This window comes from Sardina pilchardus, chromosome 7 (assembly GCF_963854185.1).
Source record: "Sardina pilchardus chromosome 7, fSarPil1.1, whole genome shotgun sequence".
Taxonomy (NCBI): Eukaryota; Metazoa; Chordata; class Actinopteri; order Clupeiformes; family Clupeidae; genus Sardina; species Sardina pilchardus.
Window position 1 is genome coordinate 22,564,540 of NC_085000.1, and position 24,944 is coordinate 22,589,483.

Sequence of the window (24,944 nt, forward strand, 5' to 3'; positions counted from 1 at the left end):
TCCACCATTCACAATGAGGTCTGTTCTCTAAAAAAAGGATATAGATATGGATACAAGCCTACATGTGTGAGCACCATGTATAGCCAGTAGTGTCTGTACATTGATTACAGTAACACTTCAAAGACATTGAAGTGGTCATGTTTTACAGTAGGCTACCTGTAATAATAATGCATTTACATGCATGCATTCATCAGGAGCTGTTATACCTTTGTCTCGATGTGATAATAGCTGAAGTCAAGAGGCAATCGCAGAATGCTGTAGTGTACGCACAAATTGCATGATAGGCTCACTCTGCTGAGGATTTGAAGCTATCTGAATCAGAATCTCAGTAAGCTACATCATTCACACAGAGGAGTGGCACTCCCCAGCTCGATATACATGCTAAGCACATTAAAGACAAAGGGAGAAAGAGAGAGAGAGAGAGAGAGAGGAGAGAGAGAGAGAGAGAGAGAGAGAGAGAGAGAGAGAGAGAGAGAGAGCAAGGGAGAGAGAGCTTGAAGAAAAATATCCAACCCTCGCCAACACGCAGCCAGGTGACCTGGAAGTAAATGCCGACAGAAGGCATGGCAGCCCACTCATCCTGTGCGCTCCGGGCTGTGCCGCTCCCTCCTGTCTGCCTCTCTCTTGCTCTCCCAACTCTGGGGAAGAAGGGGACTCACCCACACTGCACCCATCCACACTGGGCATACACATGCCCAAATGAGCGAGGGGCCTATACTGTTAATTGATGCCAACCACCAACACGCACACACACACACAAACACAAACACACACACATGCACAGGCAAGCACGCACACACACACACACACACACACACACACACATGCCCAAATGAGCGAGGGGCCTACTGTTAATTGATGCCGACCACCAACAAGCACACACACACACACACACAAACGCACACACATGAACAGGCAAGCATGCACGCACGCACACACACACACACACACACACACACACACACACACACACACACACACACACACACACACACACACACACACACACACACACACACACACGTTCACACACGCTCACACACACACACGCATAATCTTGTGGCTGGCACGGGAGTGGGTAGGTTGTCACCTTAGATGCGAGCGAGCGCATGCACTGCTGGGTGAAGGTTAATGACAGTGCAGGGTCGACATGCTGAACTGTGACACTCCCTACTGGGCTCAATGAGTGCAGCTGCACGCTCCGCATCTCCTGAGCAAACCAAACAGCGCTTCTGCTCAGACACATTGCCATGCATGTGTGACACTTAAGTAACGTCATCAATGATTTCACGATCGGATTAGATTTCTTCAGGCATGCCGAATCGATAACATCTTTTTGTCTGGACTAGATCAAAATAATAAAACGATGTGTTAAACAGATTGAAATGGTTTCATAGCATGTGAAAGATATTTGCAAATCCAAACCAAACAAATCAGTGACAATAGAGTATGTCTCTATCAATGAAATAACAACCGAGAAATGCTATTTGCCTCTAAAGCAAATTCTCTAGTGGTATACGGATAGGAGTCTCTGAGGTGATGTCATGCTTAGTGCTGCATGTGTGTGTGTGTGTGTGTGTGTGTGCCGTTCCCAGAAGAAATGAATGGTTCTGTGTCGCCACCCCTCCCCCTCTCCTCCCTTGGGAGACTGCTGAAGTTCATGAGAGGATAAAAATAGAAATGTTTTCTCTCATCAGTTCTGCCTGAAATGTGCCGCTTTTGCCAACGTGAGGATGTTTGTTTACCATGACTACCCTGTAAGGCTGCGGACCATTGGCATATCTGAAAAACGTACTGTTATGTATGGTATTTTCGCAACAAAACATTTGTGAACATTGATACCTAATGGCAAGTGAAATATACTGTATATGTACTGTATACAATATATATATTCCTGTATGAAGCCATGTCATCTTTGTTGTTGTTAGCAGTGAAATGCTAAGGCCTTCATATAAAGCAGTTAGTCACTGTAATATGACGGATATCAATGCCCTCCTATGTCCATTGGTAAAATTACAGATATTCCTGTCAATGAAAATCTAATGTATTGAAATAGGAAAATGTGTTCATGTGTTCAATACAAGTACCTGGCAATATATTTAAAAGTATTTGTAACATTTCCAGGGCTGGGCAGCCTGGCCAACAATAATGTGACTTTATCTGACTCCTTCATTCCATGTAAGATAATTTTATGCTGTTGTATCTCCATAATGCATACTGTAACACTGTTATGATTGATGAAGCTTTAAAGCTACTGTATAAGACTGTGTACACTGTGTATAAAATGTCATATTACTCCAATAATGCCCCAGAATTAAGCAAGTAGTTTGCATGTCTTTGTGTCCTCATCTCCGCTTGCTAACTCCCATACCCAGGCCTAGTATGGCCATAAATATCCTTGACATCGTGCATCAATTCCAGTGGTCGTGGCAGAGCTGATTGCTGTGATTACTCCACGTGGATGGTGATTTGTGAATGGCGCTTGATGGATGAGCTGTCCATTTAGTTGCAGTGAGGATGCGCACGGCCAATAAATCTGTCAGAGCCCGGCCTGCTTGGCTAGCACTGGCCTCCTCCAGAGTCCCCTCTCTCTCTCCCTCTCTCTCTCTCTCCCTCTCTACCCACCATGCCCTCCCTTTCCCAAGTTTTTAGGTCGCTAAGGACATGAGGCCTCCTTAAATAAGGGAAAGGTCTTGGGGTTGGACATTGTGTCCTCTTCAGTATCTGCCTTATTCAGTATACACACACACACACACACAAACTCGCACATCGTCACACACAAACACATATTCTCTCTCTCAAGTGCGTGCGCATGCGCGTGCGCACACACACACACACACACACACACACACACACACACGCACACACAAAGCGTCTTTCTGCTCACTGTCTGAATTTATGATGGGCTTCAATCCCGTTTGTCATCTCATCTCTCGGAGGGGAATCCCGAGCATTATCAATCATGAAAGTGAGTGAGTGTGTGAGTGAGTGAAAGAGCGAGAGAGAGAGTATGGAGAAAGAGAAAGAGGGAAGGATAGACAGAGTGAGAAAGAGCAAGGCGAAGTAGAGAGAGAGAGAGAGAGAGAGAGAGAGAGAGAGAGAGTTGAGTCATATGTCCTGAGGGTCGGACTGGCACAACAGTGAAAAGATGAGTATTGGAGAGTGGATGGCCTCTTTGATAAAGCCAGCAAAGAGCCCATAGCTGCCGCTCGACAGTACGGGGGAAAAAGACACAGACCCACTTGAGTAGAGGAGAAAGGAACCGGTGACGTGCTTTTTTTTTATTATTTGTACAGAGGACCTCTGTGACATAGGACATGTTCATTTCTTACATCATTTTTTTTTTAAATAATAATAAAAAAAACATTTGAAGATAAAACAATAAAATAATAACAATAATATGTTTCATTTACATACACTTGAGTACTTTGGTATGTAGCACTGAAACCTTTTAAAGAGGAGAGAAAGAGAGAGAGAGAGAGAAAGTGAATTCATTTTCAATTCATATGGCATATAGATATACAGTATATGTGTGCGTACATATATGTTTTCCCTTTTCAGTTTGTGGCGCTGCAGGATTGAGAGAACGAGGAGAGGCTCCTGACGCTTTGCTGGGCGGCGTGATGTAATGCTTCTCTATAATAAGCTATGAGGCCTGTCATGAGCGATATGTCATTGCTGACGCTCCTTATCTGCGAGTCTCTTTGCCTTGTTCTGAAGGTAGCGCACTTTGCCCTCCTCAAAACGCTTCTGTTCCTCTTCCCCTTCCAGCTGCAGACAGAGAGAGAGAGAGAAAGACAGAGGGAGAGAGGGAGGGAGAGAGACAGAGAGAGAGGGAGGGAGAGAGACAGAGAGAGAGAGAGAGAGAGAGAGAGAGAGAGGGAGAGAGAGGGGGGAGGGGGGAGAGAGAGGGAGAGAGCGAGAGGATGGAAGGAAATGAAACAAGAAAATAATTTATTTCATTTTTGAAGGACAAAGTGAAAATCCAATACAGTTTTATTTCTGTATTTTTTTAACCCATGTGGCTCTTCTATATTTAGCCGACAGATGCAATTGTGCCAATTATTTAAATATAAACAAACAAACAAACAAACAAAAAAGATCATGACCCAAATGTTTTTCATTTTCATTCTGGGTCATTATATAACCCTAATCTCCACTCTGTCCAGAGAACAAGTGAACATGGCTCAAGGATCACAGGGGAAGAAAAGGTGTTAAACTCATGTTAAACACACACACCCGGGGCAACATCCTTCAGCACACAAAATCTAATCGGATTTACCCGCATTTCACACTGCAAATATTAGTGCACAGCTGTGACCCAGTATTGTGTACTTGCCTGGCGCTATGAAATACACAAACGGAAGCAGACCTGTCATTCACTCAGACGACACTCAGAATCCCATTATTGAAAAATGGATTTCTGAACAATATATTAAACGGCAACTTCAGGATGGATGTCGTACTCATTTGCCCTGCGTCTTTCACCTTGACTCTAGGAGAGCACTTACCAAGTGAATTGTGCACTACTGTGCAAGAAGCAAACAGTGTGTGTGTGTGTGTGTGTGTGTAGAGTGTGTGTGTGTGTGTGTGTAGAGTGTGTGTGTGCGCATGTGTGGTTGTCACTTGTGTCTCAGTCTCATGGTGGGTGTAGCTGGTGTTGGTGGCACCATGATAATTAAACCACATGGCATTTCAAATTTAAACACACGTCAACACCTCCGCTAATAATTCATACCCACACACACACACACACACACACACACATACACACACACACAGAGGGCTGTTAGACTCTGCCACGTGTGCCGTCTTCTCACCCACGCCTCTCTCAGGAGGGTTTCATCCTCAGGAGACCCACCTGTCTCCAAAAGCCACGGACAGAAGGCATATTTGAGTTCGTCTCAGGATACTGGCCATTTCTACCACTGAATATCCATTCTCCACATCAAAGAGGCTGCAGACGCACATATTCGCCTACAGCTATGGCTGTACACAATATAGAGTTTCTAGGCTGTATTTAGCATTTTAAAACTTTTTCATTGCATGCTGAAGTATACACACACATCAAATATTGTGATGACTCTTTCTGACTCTTTCCCCTTCAACAAAAGCTGAAACAAGCTGGCCTCGCAATATAATAAATTCATGAGACGTTAGCACTGAGGTAAGAAACAGAGTTATGAATCTGAGAACATGAGGTGATTAACAAGTGCCTGGAAAACTGTGCATTGTTTGTGTCTCAAACTCAAATGGCGCACACACCTTTACACAGTGAGAAGTGTAGGCACATACAGTATATATATATTCATGGCAAGGTCTCAATCAGCACCTAATGAATGCATTAAGAATCTGGTAGGTGGACTCTCAAGGCAACGTGCTCCTGGAATCACAAAAAGCCGCACTTAGCTAATAATACTAATGAAGAATAATTAGTGCATTAACGATGAATAGCTCATCCTAATCAAACTCTTAATGAAGTTCGGGGTGCTGCAGACGTGGGCAGTCTTCATTTGTACCGCAGAACTCCTCGAGATAGAGGGGAGGGGGCAGAGCGAGAGTGCGAGAGAGAGGGAGGGAGGGTAGAGAGAGGAGGAGAAGAAAGGAGAGGGGGAGAGAGAGAGAGAGGGTGGAGAGAGGAGGAGGAGAAAGGAGAGGGGGAGAGAAAGAGAAAGAGAGAGAGATAATAGGGTGTAGCAGAAGATGTCAATAGAGGGGCATGATAAAGAGGTCCGCTGTGACCCCGGGGTGCGTTAGAGGGGGGAGGCGGCGCAGTGACGAACGAGTGTCTGCCGCAGCACGCCGTGTTCCCGCCGTTCGGCTTGACGCCGGGCGGAGGAGGGGCCGTGTGTTAGGGCTGCACGCTTAAAACTAACGCCGAGTGATCTCCTGAGCCACACACACTACTGACGCTTGCCGCGCCGCACGTTTTGCCTGAGGTCATGGTGCAGGCCCATGTCCTGTGGCTGTGGGGAGAGAAAGAGAGCGAATAAGAGAGCGACAGAGTGAGAGATAGAGAGACAGAGAGAGAGAGAGACAGAGAGAGAAAGAGTGTAAGTGTGTAGGGCTTCTTTGTAATGTGTTAGTGTGTGCGTGTATATAGTGTCTGTGTACAGTATGTGTTGGTGTGTGAGTGTACAGTATGCATGTTTGTGTGTGTGCCTATGTATGTGTATAGCAGTGTTTGCTTGTGGACGTGTAAGTGTGTGTGTGTGTGTGTGTGTGTGTGTGTGTGTGTGTATGTGTGTGTACGTACGTGTTTGTATGTGTGTGTGTATGAGAGAGAGCAAAGGAAGTAGAGTGTGTTTATGTGTGAGTGGGCGCTGAGTGCCTCTTGTCTTGCACAAATTGAATTAGGATGAAGGAAATGAGGCGGGTTAGTCAGGAGGGAGAGAGGGATAGAGAGAGTGAGAGTGAGATAGGGAGGAGAAGAGAAAGTGAGAGAGAGAGGGATTGAGAAAGACCGAGAGAGAGAGAGAGAGAGAGAGAGAGAGAGTGTTTGAGAGAGATAGATAGAGTGAGAGGAGGGGAGATAAGAGACTTGCAGAGTTCATGTTGGCTTGGTGCCAAGCTAATTGCTGACTGGGGGAACGACAGCATCACGGAGCAAAGGCTCATCAGCCACTAGTGAGTGTGGAGATGGGAGTGAGGGCTCCACTTCACAACTCTGTGTTCACACACAGCTTTACGACCGTTTGTAAACTAATAAAGCCAATAAAGACTAATGGACTCGTCCAGTCCTCTGTCTTTTTTTCAAAGCAACCCATGCTGATTTGATTCCATTCAATGGGCAAAAACATAAAGTATTCATTTCATCCTCTGTGAATAATGACAATAAATGACTTCTAGATGCATTCCACTATCTGGTTTTGCCCTGAGGTTGTTGATAGTTGAGCTCAAATGATACTCTTTCTTTCTATGCACCTGAAATTCTACTGTATGTTGATGGGCTGGTGTGCAAACACCAGTTTTTTGGGCTCAAAGAATAGACAGACAGCTAGAGGACTGTGAGGAGCGTTTCAATGAATGTAACAAAAGGTGTAGTGTGGCAATAGAACCGTATACTGGACCTTTAAAATAAACTAAAGTGTGGCCTTTTCCATCTGACCTTTTGCAAACGTGCCCTTCAGAGCTAGTGACCAGTTCAAACTGATGACCCATAAAAAACAAAATGCACACATGAGATATTGATATCCTTTCAAAAGCATCGATAACACTCTAAATGGATATATGAACTTCGACAAGGTCAAATGACACACGATTTCAACGACAAATGCTTTTTTTTTTTGCTTGTTTGCTTCACTGAAGGTCTACAATGTTCCGCCCACAAACAAACAACCTATATAGCAGATGATATTATGCAAATTCCACCAGTCTCGTTGTGCGCGGGGTTGCTTGTCTTTCTTAGAAGAGACTCGACAGCATAGAGATATTCCAATTCAGCGATCCCGTTTTATGGTAACAGAGATACGCTTCCATTCCCAAGGCACCACACAGCGCTTCATATGAGTCCCATCTCACATTTCGCTGTAATCACATTGTAAATGAACAGATCCGAAACCCTGGGCCCAATTTAAAACTGCCTTCTCATTCGACACTGTTCCAGTATCATAACAGACCAGTTGTTCTTCCACAACACAGCTGCAGCACTTCGCCAACACAGCTAATTGGTAGACTGGAATGAGTTGGAGAGCAGATGTGCTTTTTCCCCCTTCTGCTAAACATTCACACGGCCGCCAAATCTGTGAGGTTACCTGGCCCAGCCACAGACTAAATATTGTTATGAGGTAAACGCTGAGCACTTAGCATGCTCCACTTTATCCAAAAACAGGAGTAGTGCTTGTCAGCTCGGTTTTCCACTCTCGCGTCCAGGCGTTGTGGAGGGAACATCTGTGCTACGGAACACTCCGCGCGGGCGGATTAGATGGCCGTGCCTGGACCGGGCTGCGGCGGGCGGCCGGCCGGCCGTGCGCTTCGGAATGATGAATAATCAGGAGTCGTTAACATGCAGGCTCCCTCTCGCCTCCCCTGCAGACGCCCGGAGCAGGGGAGAGAACTGGAGCGCTGGGAGTTGACCCCGACCTGCCACTGACCTGCCGAGGATCAGCACGGGTGCACACACACATACGCACACACACACGCGCACACACACACGTACACACACACACACCATACACACTAACTCATGAGAGGTATACACATACTGTGTGAGAGTATGCATGGGCTGGAATTACAATCACTCCCTCACACTTCATGTTTTCTTCATCCATTTCTTTCAGATCTTTCTCTCCACAAACACACACACACACACACACACACACACACACACACACACACGACACACACGACACACACGACACACACATATTCCATTTCATCTCTCTCCATCTCCCCCTTCTCCCCAGAATAAATAAACGCTGCTATAAGTGTCCCTGCCTATTAATTAGGTGGATTTATGTGGGCTCAGACGCCGTCCTGTGCAGGACACCCTCATCTCAGCCCCCCCGAGGCCCCACGTGGGGGGGGTGGGGGGGGGACGCTGCCTCCTTAATCATCCAAATTACACCTACTTATTACTCGGCTAAATTAATCTCCTTCCGCAAGTGGCAACTTCAAATAATGAAGAAGGTAATTAAGAGCGGTTGGCGAATTGGAACTACCGGGAGGAGGCTGATGCGCGGGAACATTGTGCGTCAAGAAACGTGCCCCGTCGCCGCGGCTGACCGGTAGACATCAGCCGCTGGTGGTCTGGAGCTCGTGGCGAGCTGTGTTTGTCCTTGAGCGTGAAGGAGAACCCACCAGTGTGAAATTATACAAATACGAGGCCTGATGAGATGTGACGTTGCTTCGCTCGGGGGTCGCTCTCTAGGTATGTGTCTAAAACACCTGAATGAGAGACACTAAAAATGCTGCAACCAACTCACTGGGTCCAACACATCGCTCAAAGAAGTGGTCAGATTTGGGTGAAAGGTCGTTGACAGCACTTAACCTACATCCCTCACTTATTAAAACTAATCCAAACTAAACCCCTCACTTTTTACAAAAATACTTTAACCCACAGTACACTCCTCACTTTTTAAAACTTCTTTAAACTACACAACTCACCCCTTGTTTTTTGCTCCAGAAGCCGTTTGGCTGGAATTGAGTATGGAGTCTACATGTGTCATGAGTCTACATGTACGTGTTGATGTATGATGTACAGTAGGATGGCGGTAGGATGGTAGAGGGGAAAAAGAGACCCGTTAGAGTCCCAACGCCAAAGTACTCTGGAGGGCTGCCACCCCACCCGGCCTCAAACCTGGGTCTAGGGGGGAATGTACCTGCACCTGCGGCTTGATTGCAAGGCACAAGAGCCTGGCTCTTTGAGACTTGTGCTTTAATGGGGCCAGGACTGTGCCTTTCAGAAAGTAGACATAAACAATAGCTCATGACAGAAGTTACCCTTCAACACACCTTCTGTCTGTCGTCTGTCTCCCTAAAATGTTGAAAATGTCACAGCCTTTCTCATTCTTTGTAAATTTAAGTGGAAACAGTTATAACATTCATAAATCTGCACAAAACATTATCCATGGAAGATTTCACTGACATAATTCATTTCATTCCACCTACAGTATACACAATTCCACGTCAAGCCTTTCCCAAACGCTAACTGAATTTCATGACTTTTCCAGGCCTGGAAAATTGTATTTTACTGGGACTTTTCCGGGATTTTCTGTGAAACTGTGACCGTGAGAGAACCTTGACATGAATGACCGTGACTTGGACATCTGTGTGGAGCTGGCCATGGAGGTGCTGATCCAAGCACACTCTGCCCGACCGCATTGTCCACCTCTGGGCAGTCCAGCCAAGGCAAGCGCTCGCTTGCTCACTCGCTCGCTCGTTCGCTTGCTCGCTCGTTCGCTTGCTCACAGACACAGTCATAAACTGTCAAGCCTGTCAGGCAGGCCAATATGGTTGGTGCTTTTCATGAGGCTGAGATATTGATTTCATCTCGGGCGAGATGCTCCGACTCTGACATGTGGCTGGCCGGCGTGGCAGGAGCTGTCTGGGGACTGGAGGAGGGCTGTTTCTTTATCCTCCTCCTTTTTCATTTGCCAGTTGAGAAATGAGTATGTACCCAAACAGTGCCAGTTTGCAGGGGGATGAATGCAGCTGCGCTTGTGATGAAGTGCAATGAAAACAAAGCACTGGCTTCAAAGCCACTAGGTTTCTGTGAATGTGTGTGTCTCTCTCTCCGCGTGTATGCGTGTGTGTGTGTGTGTGTGTGTGTGTGAAAGAGGGAGAGGGAGGGTGAAAGAGAAAGGTCTGTATGCAATGGTGATGTTAGCGGTGGTTCATTCTGTAGTCTCCCAAAGCTACACACACACACACACACACACACACACACACACGCACACACACGCACACACACACGCACACGCACACTTTCAGCACAAACTCTAGGCAGCCAGCTTTCCCCGAAATCCAAAACCTCTATCAGGATGAACAAAACACACAACAGGAATTCCTTTATAATCTCTTTCTTTTCCTGAAAAGAGGAAACGCCACAAGGGCCTAATTATACGGATTATGAGAATGGCTGTATTAATTTTTAATCAAATTATAGTGATGCTCCGAATTAGGCCTCCTTTGGTGGAGGGATAATATTTAGTACAGGAATGACTACATCTCTCTCTCTCTCTCTCTCTCTCTCTCTCTCTCTCTCTCTCTCTCGGTTTCTCTCTCTCCGTCTCTCTGTACATGGAGAGAGAGAATTTGGAGTGACTTCCAGACAGCAGCTTGGCTGTGGTGAGGCCGGAATGCGGCCGTCACCAGTGGGCTTGTTGTGACCATGATGTCACAATTAACCTGCAGCGGAGCGCGGCGCCCCCTCTGATCCCAGCGCAGCCAAGTGGCGTCTGAAGGTCGTCTGTGCCCTCTGCGCCTGGGCCAGAGATGCCATGCACACAGCACAGCACAACACAGCAAAGAACAGCACAGCTCAAAACACAGCACAGCAGAGAACAGCAATGCAAAGCATAGCTCAAAACACAGCACAGCACAGCACAGCACAGCACAGCACAGCACAGGACAGGACAGCACAGCACAAAACAGAACAGAACAACACAGAACAGCACAAAACAGAACAGAACAGCACAGCACAGCACAGCAAGGCACAGCACAGCACAGCACAGCACAGCACAGCAAGGCACAGCACAGCACAGCACAGCACAGCAGTGAGTGAACAAAGGCCAGAGAGCACAGGAGAGGAATGTAAACACGTATACACACTCACTGTGGTTGTGTGAGTGTCTGTGCATGAGGAGAGAGAGAAAAAGAGAAGAGAGAGAGAGAGAGAGAGAGAGAGAGAGAGAGAGAGAGAGAGAGAGAGAGAGAGAGAGATGTGATGTGATGACAGACAGAGATTGAAATTAAACTGCATTCTGAGTGAAATGCAGCTACTCACTGATGCAGACAGTGCAAGTGATGATGATGTACAGGCTGAAGGGACAGATGGGTGGCTGGATTTATGGAGAGACAAATGAACGGAGATAGGGAGGGATGGAGGAATGGAGGGATGGATGGATGGATGGCTGGATGGATGGATGGATGGATGGATGGATGGATGGGGAATCGGGATGGCACAGAATGATGAACCTAGACTAATGCCATACTCTACAAAAACAGCTACAGTATATTGCAGCAGTGTGGTGCTCCTGCACTGGTACTTGAGTAAAGGGTATCTGAGGAAAGCCACAGTGGCAGAAGATATATTCCTCTAATTCAGTGAAAAGGAGAAGCTAAGATTTCATCACACACAGACACACATCAAGGAGAATCCGAGGGGGTGGGTGTCTGTCACATGCCCGGGAAAGGGAATCTCTAATCTCCTCAGGTTCAGACTCTGGGCTTTGTAAAGCACGCTGAGCCAATTTCAACTGTTTTGGTTCTATATAAATAAACAAAACGGAATGGAACTAAAATACTATTTATGTGCACATGGTAGCTATCTTATTTAAAAGCAGAGATAGCAAAACATCTGTCCCAGGCCCTAGAAAATAGGTCAAATCGGGAACAGTGCATCTGGTCATCCTGCTTTGAGAGACTCGGTCAGCTCATTAGCCACTCGGTCAACCTGGGTGGTGTTGGAAATAGCATCCGAAAAAGACCAGGCTGCTTGGTGGGCACACGGATGAGCCCGGAGGATGCCTACAATGACGAGGGGGCGTGGAGAGTGCCAGGAGAGAGCTGGAGGCTGGCGAGGGTCTGGGCACGACTGGCATCGGATCTGGGGGCACAGCCAGGCCGGACAACTCTGCCAAGAGCCAGACTGGGCACAGCGGCATTAACCAGTGAATAACAGGTAGATGGAAATAACCATCTGGACAAGGCCATGACTTTTGGAGCAGATTTTGATACTGTGTATGTGTGCATGCATGCGTGTGTGTGTGTGTGTGTGTGTGTGTACGCGCACATGCACGCGCATGTGCCTCTATGAATCTGGGCAGGCATGCATGCATTAACAGAGTTGTCATCCAGGCATTTTCCTCCACACTGACCGATGGGGACCATACAGTGAGCTCCACCGAGCCGAGAATGACCACATGCATATGCAGCACACAAAAACACCCGACAGAACAGAACAAAACAAAAGCTGTAGTTGATTGATCCTACATATTTTACACAGAATGTACAACTCAGCGTCAGAAAATACTGTAAAATGTATAACAGGCAACCGGAAATCGACTGAATCTGTCCGGCGATCCGACACTTGACCGTGCTCTCCGGTGGAATGCAATGGCTGCTCTCTGCTCTCTGATACGTGATCAGCCATTAGCATCTTTCGGTGCTCTTGTGTCCTCAGGAGTGGTGCCCAGTGCACACTTTAACCCCTCGCTAAACGACCGCGGCTAAAAATAATCTCCGCGCCTCGTGTTGCCTACTAGGCGTAACCATGGCAACGTCTCTTGTTTTGCGAGGAAGGGACCAGCTGAGTGTTTGTGCAAGAGAAAGAAAAAGAATCTCTTGCAATGTCTCTTCTCTTTCTATCTCTCTCCCTCTCTGTCTCTCTGTCTATCTCCCTCTCTTTCTATCTCTCTGTCTCTATCTTTTTTCTTTTCTTTCCTCTGGTGATGTTAATGCCTTCTCTATACAGCCTTCTCTCTGGTCTCCTCCATTCACATGTCTTTGTGTGTGATTCGTCCTCTCTCTCTATCTCTCTCTCTCCCCCTCTTCCTTTCTTGTCTTGTGGTGCCTTCATCTCCTCTTGTCAGATTCCCTATCTCGGCTCTCTGTCTTTCTCGTCCTCCGCTCCACTCTCTCTCTCGCATCTCTGTCTTTCTCATCCTCCGCTCCACTCTCTCTCTCTCCCTCTCTCTCTTCTGTTTCCCAGGCCTCTCGCTCACACAAGAGGTATCGCCACCATTTCCCTGGCCGCCGCGTGACAAAGGCGAATCGCTCGGAGGATGTATGGTCTGTCTTTTTCGCTGCCTACTCTGTCCCTCGCTCTTTCTCTCCCTCTGTGTTCCTCTCTGCATCGCTCACTTTCTCTGTCTGTGCTGTGGTGATGCTAAAGAGTCCCCTTAACACCCACACTCTCTCGCACACACACACACACACACACACACACACACACAGTGCCCTGCCATATCTGACAGCCCACCCCGTACCTCGTTCCCAACATCCACCTCCACCCCGAAACCCTGCTCAGAGAGCTAAAACGGGAACTCCATAAATAGACACTCGCATTTTTTTTCCCTTCTCGACTTGGAGAGATTTAAAAAAAAAACAAAAAAAAAACACCTGAAGTCAAAAAATAGCAGCCGCCGTCCCGTCCATGAGCTATGTTTGAGCCAGAACATGGCCACCACTGGCTGCCAACTGACAAGGCCAATTAATTGAAGGCTGCTCATCCAACTCCAATCTTCTCTCTCCCTCTCTCTCTCTCTCTCTCTCTCTCTCCCTCCCTCTCTCTCTCTCCCTCTCTTCCTTCCCCCTCTCTTATTTTTAAACGCAGTAGTATTTATAGCGCAGGAGCTGCCCGGGGGAGGAGTGGGATTCAGCACTCTTGCGTTCTGAGGACAGTCCCATGGTCAGCGCTGGCTCTCTGCTGCGGTCTCTTGCTGCACTGATGCGCGGGCTAAACGGCCGGTCGCCTCTCCCGAGGACGGACTTCACATGGGCCCGCCGCGACCTCACACGTGGTCATGAAAATGCCATTCGATTTTTTTGTTTGGGAGCAGCGACGGGCGATGTGACCTTTTACGTGTTTCGTTGGTTCGCCCGTCCTGAACCTAACGGAGCTTTTCAGGGCAGCATGGCGATGGCGTTGTTTATTGGTTGGCTGCGCTGCAAGTGTGTCTGTCTCCAGAGGCCTGCTTCAGAGGCCCAGTGGGCTCGCTCTCTCGCTCTCTCTCTCTCTCTCTCTCTCTCTCTCCAGCCTCGGCTCTGATCGATCAGCTCACTGCCGCTGCCGAGGAGCCCGGAGCCCGTTATCTTATTAAAAACACATTACCATCCCCATCCACCCACTCACAACGCACGCTCTGCTTCACGTGTGACCACAATGTGTGCAAGTATGTGCAGTGTGTGTGTGTGTGTGTGTGTGTGTGTGAGAGTGCATTTGTGTGTAGGTATATATTGAGTATGTATGAGTATACATGAGTAGGTTATGAGTTGATGAGTTCATGTATGCATGCATATATGTGTTTGTATGGGTGTGTGCCTGTGTGTGTGTGTGTGTGTGTGTGTGTGTGTGTGTGTGTGCACATTTGTGTCTTTGTCAACGAATGCAGAGTCCTCTCCCTCACACTACAACAAGAGCAGGCTTACATATTCAGCCTCTCTCAGCACACAATCATTAGCATTCTGCACGGCATCTTCAACAGCATCTCTTTCATTAACACAGAGAATGGCAGGGGCCAACGCTCGGCTATACAGTCACCGAGTTAAAAATCCATAAAACGTATTTATGCGGCGGATTAAGTGAGCACTTTGTGAGCAAACACAATAACTCTGGCCCCGCTCGCGGCTAATCAATGCGCGGATTTGGAGGTGGAGTGGGATTTCTTCCCCCCGTTTGTTTGGTTAGCGGTGGCGGCGTCAGCCGCGCCACTGTCACCGACGGCGCTAGCACTCCTACACCTGTGGGCTGAGAGCCTGTTAACAATGCTGCTATTTCAGAGCGACGCGCTAACACACGCTCGTCGCCAACATCAGGTGGGGCATGTGAAGGAAGTGCAGAGATGGCGAGACGAGAAGGCAAAGTGAGAAAAAGGGCGGGAAAAGGGAAAGAGAAAAACACGAGGAAGGATGGAGAAGGGTTTGGTGGCGGCGATGGGGTTACTGCATGTACTATGTAGCCAGGTCTTTTTTCATATATGTTTTTCTTTTATATACATATGCTTGGTGAAATGTCCTATTGTGATGCGCTATTTGGAACGTGCATTATTTTTCAATATACCGCACGGCTATGAAGAAGTTCCCTTCTTTTGGGCTTATTACACTTGAATATTAATTCGCCAATGTAAATGTAACGGTAAAAACAGCAACATTGTATCTAAGACAGCGACAATATTATCGAAAATGATAGTAGCGGGATAATCAACTCCGCGCCGTGCGTTTCTAAAATAATGCACTTATCGAAGTGTAAAGTCCCCTCCGCCTGTGGCGTCGCGTCCTTACTACCACTTCGAACGTGCATTATTTTCCTAGAAACGCACGGCGCATTGTTGATTATCCCTTACATATATACAGTATATAATACATATTTGTCTTTTTGCACTTCATAGTGCAATACTGCATAAAATAAATGATAAAATAATACATTTCAAGATGGGAATGAGAGGAGGGGGGGTGACAGCCTTGTACTTGCGTATACTGAGGGAGTGAGGGAGATGAGGAGAGGACTCCAGTGCTCCCACGAGAGAGCAGTTGGGAAGGGATTGGATGGGGGGGGATTTCAACAGTAATGCAGCACACGTCGATCTCGGGTTTCATGCGAATTCTAATGACTGGATGTCATCCAGGGCTGCCACCCAACACCAACATGCTACTGCGCCACATGAATATTTCATCCTAGTTTTTAAACCTGTTTCCATAAATGTTTTTCTGCACTGAATATGTTGAGGGCTAATGTCGCTCCCGTGGAAACATTTAGTCCCCCTTCCCACACATGCGTGCGCACACACAAACACAAACACACACACACACACACACACACACACACACACACACACACACACACACACACACACACACACACACACACACACACACACACACACACACACACACACACACACACACACACACACACACACACACACACACACACCCACCCACCCACCCCCATCAGAGCTGGCTTCCCCGATAAGACGCCAGTGCAGGTCTAGACTGGAGGGGCCGAGTCGAGTCTCAATTCACACAGCAATTTGGAGTAGGGGGGCCAGGTTCCGCTCACGACATCCTTTCCAGGAAATCCAGCCATGGATAAATCACTCCAGAAATAGCTTTTTCCCCCGGGAGATGGGGAGCAGCTCAGGGGATCAGGGTAAGTTTGGCTTAAGGAGGAGGAGGAGGAGGAGGAGAAGGAATTGTGCCTCCTTTCTATTCATCCCTCTATACGACCCTCTGTGGCCAATCACAATGAGGAAGCACGCCATCTGCATCCTGAATGGCTGAAGGCGCTTCAGATTGTCAGGATGCTCGGTTACGCTCAGGTGTAAACAGCTGTATTGGAGCAGAAGGCCAACGAGCTGCTTAAAAATCCCCACACCTATTTGTGTGAACGACGCGTGTAACGGCGGGATGGGAATCATTCGCTCAAAACGGGACTTTCCCCCCCCCCCCCGTCACCGGTAGACAAACAGGACCTGAGGTGGGCCTGCTTGCCTCCCGTGCAGCGTCAATACTCGGCTGACACTCAGATCAGCGGCTGCCCTTTAGCAAACACCGGCGCGCTCACGTCCAGTCGAAATGATCTCACTACACAGAAACACATCGATGATGACATTTTGGCAAGACTAAACTAACTCCGAGACACACGATGAGGATTCTCTCTCTCTCTCTGTGTGTGTGTGTGTGTGTGTGTGTGTGTGTGGCGCAGAAGGTGCGCTTACGTTGAGCGGAGGCACTGAGAGCGGTCGGTTCTCCTTGTCCAGGGAGATGTAGGTGAAGAAGGCAGTGACGGCGCGGAACTTCCCCTCCTCCGAGGCCAGCGGGTCGGCGTCCACAAACACCTCGATCTCCATGGACTTGTTACTGGTGAAGGTCATCCGGCCGGACACCGTGATCACACAGCCTGAAGGGGGGGGGGGGGGGGGGGGGGGGGCAGAGGTGAGAGGCAAAGGTCACACACACTAATACACATGACCTCAGGCACTACATGTGCGACCCTGAAAAGAAGTCACGTATAATATATATGTTATTTACATTCATGGCACAAAGCAGTGTGACGTGAGGCCTATTTGTACCCATACGATTTCCACATCTCCTTCCACACTGCACTACTCTGAAGGACAGATCAGGATCTGGTCTCTAGAACACACAATGCCACATGTCACTCCTCTTCATCATGGCCTATTCTCCTCCTCTTCATCACCTTTTCTTTTCATGCCACGTTTGAATGTGCGCCTGATTCATCGTCAGATGGGCGTTGACGAGGGGTGATAAAGTTTCTGACGACGAGCGCTACCATCCGGAGCGAGACGCGAGGAAGTCGTGACTCGTGACCCACAGCGCCGCTCTTTTTCCACAGCTCAGCTCCGGCTGGTCTGAGATCAGCCGTCAGTGCACTTGTTGAGGCCGCAGCTCCGTGAGCGCCGTGAGCGCCGTGAGCGCCGTGATCCTTCTTCATTATCACGTCGGCTGGATATCGACGCTTCGCGGAGCATCCGCGCCTTTTAACCCCTGCCTGGCCCTGGCTTTCTGCGAAGTACCGTACTGTTAGTGCAGTAGCACATTGCTCACATGCATGGAGAGACTATAATAACGACACAGAGTTGTATGTTAACCTTTTTGCACCTAGCCAATGGTGCTACAGAGAATAAAAGACTTGTAGCAGTGGAACAGCTGTGGAAAGGTGTCACGAACCCCTCGAGCAAAGAGGTAGCCAATCAGAGATCTCAAACAAGGCAGATAAAACATTCATTTTCATGTAAATGAAAGAGCAAATGGCATAAAATTACAGTATATGTGTTTTTCCTACATGTAAACAGGGACTTAAAGGCAGCTTCATTTCAAAGTATAGATAGATGATAGATCTATCTATCTATCTATAGATCTATCTATCTATCTATCTATCTATCTATCTACTAAACAGGGACTTAAAGGCAGCTTCATTTCAAAGTATAGTGCTATTGGAAGTTCAAGAAGTTAACCCTTGCCTGCTGTGAATCCAGGGAAAAGTTGGTCCAGAGTTTTACAAGGTCGCCTTTGTTTGGACCGGGTGCCTAAAAGAAATGGCCTACTTTCTTGACTATGAGAGAAGTGTTGTCTTGAGTGTACTGAAGAGCCCTGTATTTCATGCCTGGACTCCGACTGTGCTTCCCGGATCTGAATGTTTATATGGACAATAAATCCTCTATACTTTGTATTGATTTGTATGGATTCCTCTATATTTTTAATACTGTCTCCTGCCACCTCCTTCCCTAAAACACCACCGTGTCCAGTGGCGCACCTCTAAACATGGGGTGGCCACCTCTGTCCCTCACACTGATCTATGACCGTGACAGTGGACAGACACCTGAATCTGCTGCACTTCGGAATCGGGACTCCTGTAAGCCCAGGCTCTTACGGCGTGGGGAAGGGAGGTTTACACAATGTACCCATTACACACATCTACACATACTGTACCATCTGGCTACCGTTACACACTGAACAAGTCTGGTGAGCTCAGTGGCTTTCATACTAGCAGAGGAGGACCAAGTAAGGGCTCCAGAGCCATGACACCATCTGCTCCAGCATGGGGCTTCTCAGGATGATGTGTTCACCACAAGACAGGGATATACAGTATATATAGTCTAATATTAGAAAAGCACTCCAAGAGAGCAGACTTCCACCAAGCGTCTCCTGGATTCGTTGGTGATCCGGATCACTCCCAAAATGTAATAGTTTCTTCCTTGGGTCTTTTCAGACCTTTCCAGAACGTTTAATTGAAATCCATCCATAACTTTTTGCATTATCTTGCTAACAAACAGACAAACAGACAAACAAACAAACAAACAAACAAACAGACAAACCCCAATGAAAACATAACCTCCTTGGCGGAGGTAATAAGAATATGATTTTCAGCCCCTTTTAGAATTCTCAGCTTCTAAAAGGTGTGTGTGTGCAAGTATATTAATATGTGCATGCTCTTGTTAATAATATGGATGGGAATGTGCATGTGCAGGTCTGCTATATGGATTTCATTGTGTGGGGGGTATTTAGGAAGTGCTTCTGTAGGCATAGCAGAGGGGAAGGCAATTTGCTTGCGTCTGGCTGTCTCTCTCTATAGACTGTGCGTGAGCACATTTGGATGGAAATGCATGTGTTAGTGTTGTGTCCATGTGTGAGCACTTCAATTTCCATGTTTATGTGTGTGTGGGTACAGTGTATGTGTGTGTGTGTATGTGTGTGTGTGTGTGTGTGTGTGTGTGTGCGTGCGCATGTGGGTGCAGTGTGTGTGTGTGTGTGTGTGTGTGTGTGTGTGTGTGTGTGTGCGTGCGCATGTGGGTGCAGTGTGTGTGTGTGTGTGTGTGTGTGTGAGAGTGTATGCATGTGGGTGCAGTGTGTGTGTGTGTGCGTGAGTGAGAGTCCCTTTCACAGTGGCAGCTGGTGAGAGGCACGCACACAGACAGGAAGTGCACCCTGTGCAGCCTGGAGAAAGGCACGACACAAGACAGCACACAGAGCCAGCTAGCCAGCCAGGCCCGGCCTTCCGCAATCATGCTCCTCCATCAGTCCACCCAGCACACTCACCGCCTCTCTCCTCCCCCCGCGTCCACCGCTAGCACCACCATTAGTGCAGGCAGTTCACCTCATCCACTTTTGCCTTATGTCCACTTTCTCTTGGACCCTCACTATCTCTTGCAAACACACACACACAGACATGCAGTACACACACACACACACACACACACACACACACACACACACACACACACACACACACACACACACACACACACACACACACACACACACACACACACACACACACACACACACACACACACACACACACACACACAAATGAGATTTGACCTGTTATATACCATGAGGCTGCGGCTGTCACAGTTAATTAGCCTACTGTTGGCACTGGATCATGATCCAATGCACACATTCAGACAGGCCATCGGGAGATGTGTGAAAACTGTCATGCATTCATATGCAACAGTTTGGGTTTTTAAAAGCAGAAGCCTTTTTGATGTGGCCAAGCAGGTCTTTCAGTCTTCCAAAACAGCATGCTTTCAGTGTGCAAACATCAACATAATATGAATAGGAAGCATATACTGGTTTATGAAACATTGAAGTGTCTGTTTGGAGAGATATTTCTCAATGTTTACCATGTCTAAAGTTGAGTACACAAACACAAACACACACACACACACACACACACATGAATGCCTCTTGCACCAAACCTCCAGGAGCAATTACCTCCATGTTTCTCAGCAGAGGACTTTGATCTTATCCTGCAGGATTTTTTTTTTTAACCGCAATTGTAGCTCTTTTACTTTTCCATTACACCGAGCCATCTGAGTTTCACACACACAACTCTGGTGGAGATCAACACAGAATGTGAATGAGCCTGCGCACTTTTGGACCAGAGAGGAAAATGGGACAGGCAGAGGGAGCAGGAGGAAGTCTAACAGCCCTCATGTAATGGACACACACACCCACCCACCCACACACCCACACACACACACACACATTCACACCCACCCACCCACCCACCCACACACCCGCACGCACGCACGCACGCACGCACGCACGCACGCACGCACGCACGCACGCACGCACGCACGCACGCACGCACACACACACACACACACAGACACACACACACACACACACACACACACACACACACCAGTTGGTCCATAGCCTAAGCCAAAGGCATGAGGTTTTCACACACACACACACACACACACACACACACACACACACACACACACACACACACATACACACACAGACAGACACACACACACACACACACACACACACACACACACACACACACACACACACACACACACACACACACACACACACACACACACACACACACACACACACACATTCACACCCACACAAAACCAAAACAAACGCCTGCCTTCCCATGAGCCCCATGCAGCCCCGTCTGTGTCTCCTCCACAGGGCAGGCGAGGCCCAGTATCCATCCCTCAGGTGCTCTGGCAGGGAGTGAGGGACTGAGAAGGACCACGGAGGATTTGATGTACGGGGGAGGTGGAGAGGGGTGGGAGCCTGGGAGCTGGAGGGGGGGGGGGGGAGATCTATTTCCAGCCTTCTTTGAAGTACAGTACAAGTCTTGTCTTATTTCTTATTTCCATGGCAACAGAGACTGGTGGTGCTGGTTGATTCTCTGCTGTGCCCCCCCCCCCCCCCTCTTTACTTTATTATCTCTTCTGTGTCTCTCTCCAGCCAGCTCCCAGCAGACCTGTGCCAGTCTCAGGGCCAAAGAGGCTGCGGGCAGCGCGGTCAGCTCTTCAAGAGTAGTCCCGGGCAGTCCTGCCTCTAGACAACGCACTCGTGCCAGGACTCGCTTCAGTTAGCTGAGAATCATGTGCATGTGCAAATATATATGTGCGTGTGTGTGTGTGTGTGTGTGCGTGTGTGTGTGTGTGTGTGTGTGTGCTCTGATCGTCAGTCCAATTCCATTTTCATCCCCCCCCACCCCCCACCGTGCACTTCTTTTTTTGGATGCGATTTCACGGTGGATGCTCGAGTCGGTGGTGGAGATGAGCCAGGGGCATGTGTTCTGTGTTCAACTATTCAGATAATTGGCTAAAAATAGCCGCGCGTGAGGTAAAAATAGCAGCAGGAGTATTCTCCAGACGGCTGGATGCTAAGCCCTGCTGCAGTGGGCCGCTAACGCTACCGCTACCGCTACAACCAGCACAAGGCAGCCGCAGCGGCGGCAGAGGCTGGATTACTGGGCTCCTGTGAAGTGCAGAAAATAGCCTCGTCTCATGCCTAATTAATGTACTGTACCGCTCGATCCACCTCTACCGAGGGAGCTCTCGCTTTCTCTTTCTCTTTGTGCGCGAGTACAGAGTACACACACACAAAGACGCCGAGAGATATTTTAAAAGGAACATGCATGCACATACAGTATACACACACAGGGAGCCAAGTGCCACATGCTGCTTCTCTACTGAATACACAGTACACACACACACACACACACACACACACACACACACACACACACACACACACACACACACACATACCTTATTGACTGATTTCAGCTATTGGTAAATTTATATGACATTTAACGATTGCCAGTAGCTGACGATTCATCTGTTATGTTGAATCAATTCTGCACTAGGTAAATCATGGGCTACGAAAGCCTGAAAGACTTAAAATAGTTCAGTTATTTTCTTTTATGAATATTCTTGTTTCCACTCTTTTAAAGGTTATGATTAACAACAACTGAGTAAACAAACAAAGAAAAGCATATCGATATCGGCCAAGTTGTTTTTGTTATGCTTCGTTATTGGCCCAGAAATTCACCATTGGTGCATCCCTAGAAATAACATTAGCAGTGAACACTCACTCACTCTATATCTCTGTCTCATCATTAAACACACACACACACACACACACACACACACACACACACACACACACACACACACACACACAGGGGAAAAGAGCAAGAGACAGCATAAGAGAAGAAGAGGCCATAAATGGAGTAAGCCAGCACGGTTGTATTCCCCTAATGGTCAGTGTGGAAGGCCCCTCTGAGCCCCATGGAGCCCAGGACGCTGGACGTGCCGTGTCTCTGCGTCAGGAGCTCAGCGATGGGAACCCTGCGCCTGGACCATTCACACCAACATGCCGTCAGCTACAACTCACGCACAGTCAGGTTCTGACAACAGATATTTCCAAACAGGAAATTAGGCTTAATCTGTGCTTACTACCGGTATATGGCAATAATAATTTCCAAACAATGTTGTCGGAATTAATGTTTGACGGTAATTCACACTAGAAAAGCACTCAGAGAGTGCAGACCTTCGCCTGTATTGTTCTTCCTTGGTTGTCATACATTTGACCCTAAACTATTCAGATCGCCACCACATGGCCATACCATGCCATTACACCGTCCAGCGAAAAACATAACCGCCTCCTGAATCCAGGCGGTGATACGGTGATTTCAGACCTTCCCTAAACATTTTGTCGAAATCCATCCATTACTCACAACATTACTTGCCAACAAACAGACAAACAAACAGACAAACCCCGACGAAAACATAACCTCCTTGGTGGAGGTAACAATACTAATTTTTTTCAGTAATTCACAGTACTCATTTTTTGGTAATTCAAACAATTTAAAATTTTTCGGTAATTCACAATACTCATCTTCAAATCTCACACACTGACTTTCTCATTGAGTTTGCATTCCTTTGGCTTCCTGAAGCTGCATGCCTGTGAAGCCAAACTGGCCTTCTGTGTGTCCACGTTCTGGCTTCTGGTGTTCACAGAAAACAACATGGCCCCCACACTGCCTTTCAACAATGCTGAAATCTGACTGCTGAACCTCCCCAGACCAGATTCTATTGGTAATTTTAGCGTTTACAGTGTTTGATTACGGTGTATAGTATCCACGATATTCCGCAGCCCAACAATGGGGGTCGCCATGACACCGAGACGGTTTTCTATTTCCGGCGAAGCTGCATTGCAGAGATGTATAGTAACGAAGTAGAACTACTTAAGTACTCTACTTAAGTACTGAAATGCAGTATCTGTACTTTACTGGAGTAGTATTTTTTTCTGCTACTTCTACTTTTACTTCACTACATATTTTCGATGAGTATAGTACTTTTACTCCGATACATTTTTTATGTGCTCCATCGTTACTCGTTACTGGTGTGTCTGTCACGATTCACGAACAAATCCGTTCCGGATTGCTCACGAAGTCCTAGTCACACTGATCACGTGCGTGTCACTTGTTGACAGCACGATCTTAGCTTTCCAATGGTATTAAATAGTTGCTGTAATTAAGGGTTCGCGAGAAAATCAAGGTGAAGTTAGGCTACATGAGAAGCATTCATTTGTACAATAAGTCATTCTCGAGTAGCCTAATCCCGTTTTTGAATTGCAACATTTCTTCTTGGTCTCCGACTTCAGTCTGTGTAGCACCCCACAATAAGCCTACTACTTGAATATTGTGTTCTTCCACTTGTTTGGTTTTAGAACATTTATTTAAACTACATAAATTACATAGAAAACATAAGCATTGCTTCCACATATTTCTATGCATTATGCCTATTTTAGACTAGCCGGATAACCTACCATGACTGAGGCCTAATTACTCTCACGTTCTTTTAAAGTGACAGGCACTCAATTAGACAGTTGACGTTAAAGATAAATGTAAGTCAATATGACAATCGTGTAAAATGTGAGTCAAAATAAAAAACCTATATCAAATACTCAACATACTACTGTATGTATTTTAACTAATTGTGCAGATCATAAATAGGCCTAATGTAAACTTCATATGAATTTCAAAATATGTTCACATATGATATGAAGCCACCTTTTCACTGTGTTGGAAGTATGCCTTGTAATGTCTGGTCTCCGCTGGTGTGGTGGGGCTCCCATATCAAATCAGTATCAAAATTCTTAACTTATGTTAAAACAATTGTGACACTATAGTCTTATCATGTATTTTTCATGCTATGGCTACTGACTGATGCATTAGATAGATAGATAGATAGATAGATAGATAGATG

At 47.2% G+C, this 24,944-nt stretch overlaps 1 protein-coding gene across 3 annotated transcripts in view; it reads right to left on the minus strand.

Annotated features, from left to right (window-relative positions):
- Window positions 1–3,247: 3,247 nt before the first annotated feature.
- Window positions 3,248–24,944, minus strand: part of acot7 (acyl-CoA thioesterase 7) — an 89,611-nt gene continuing 67,914 nt past the window's right edge. For all 3 annotated transcript variants that reach the window (XM_062541336.1, XM_062541337.1, XM_062541338.1), the window contains 2 exons: window positions 17,100–17,281; window positions 3,248–3,771 (listed from right to left, as the gene is read on the minus strand). In XM_062541336.1, coding sequence (XP_062397320.1) covers window positions 3,673–3,771; window positions 17,100–17,281 — 281 coding nt within the window. In that variant the 3' untranslated portion in view covers window positions 3,248–3,672. The remainder of the gene's footprint in view (window positions 3,772–17,099; window positions 17,282–24,944) is intronic.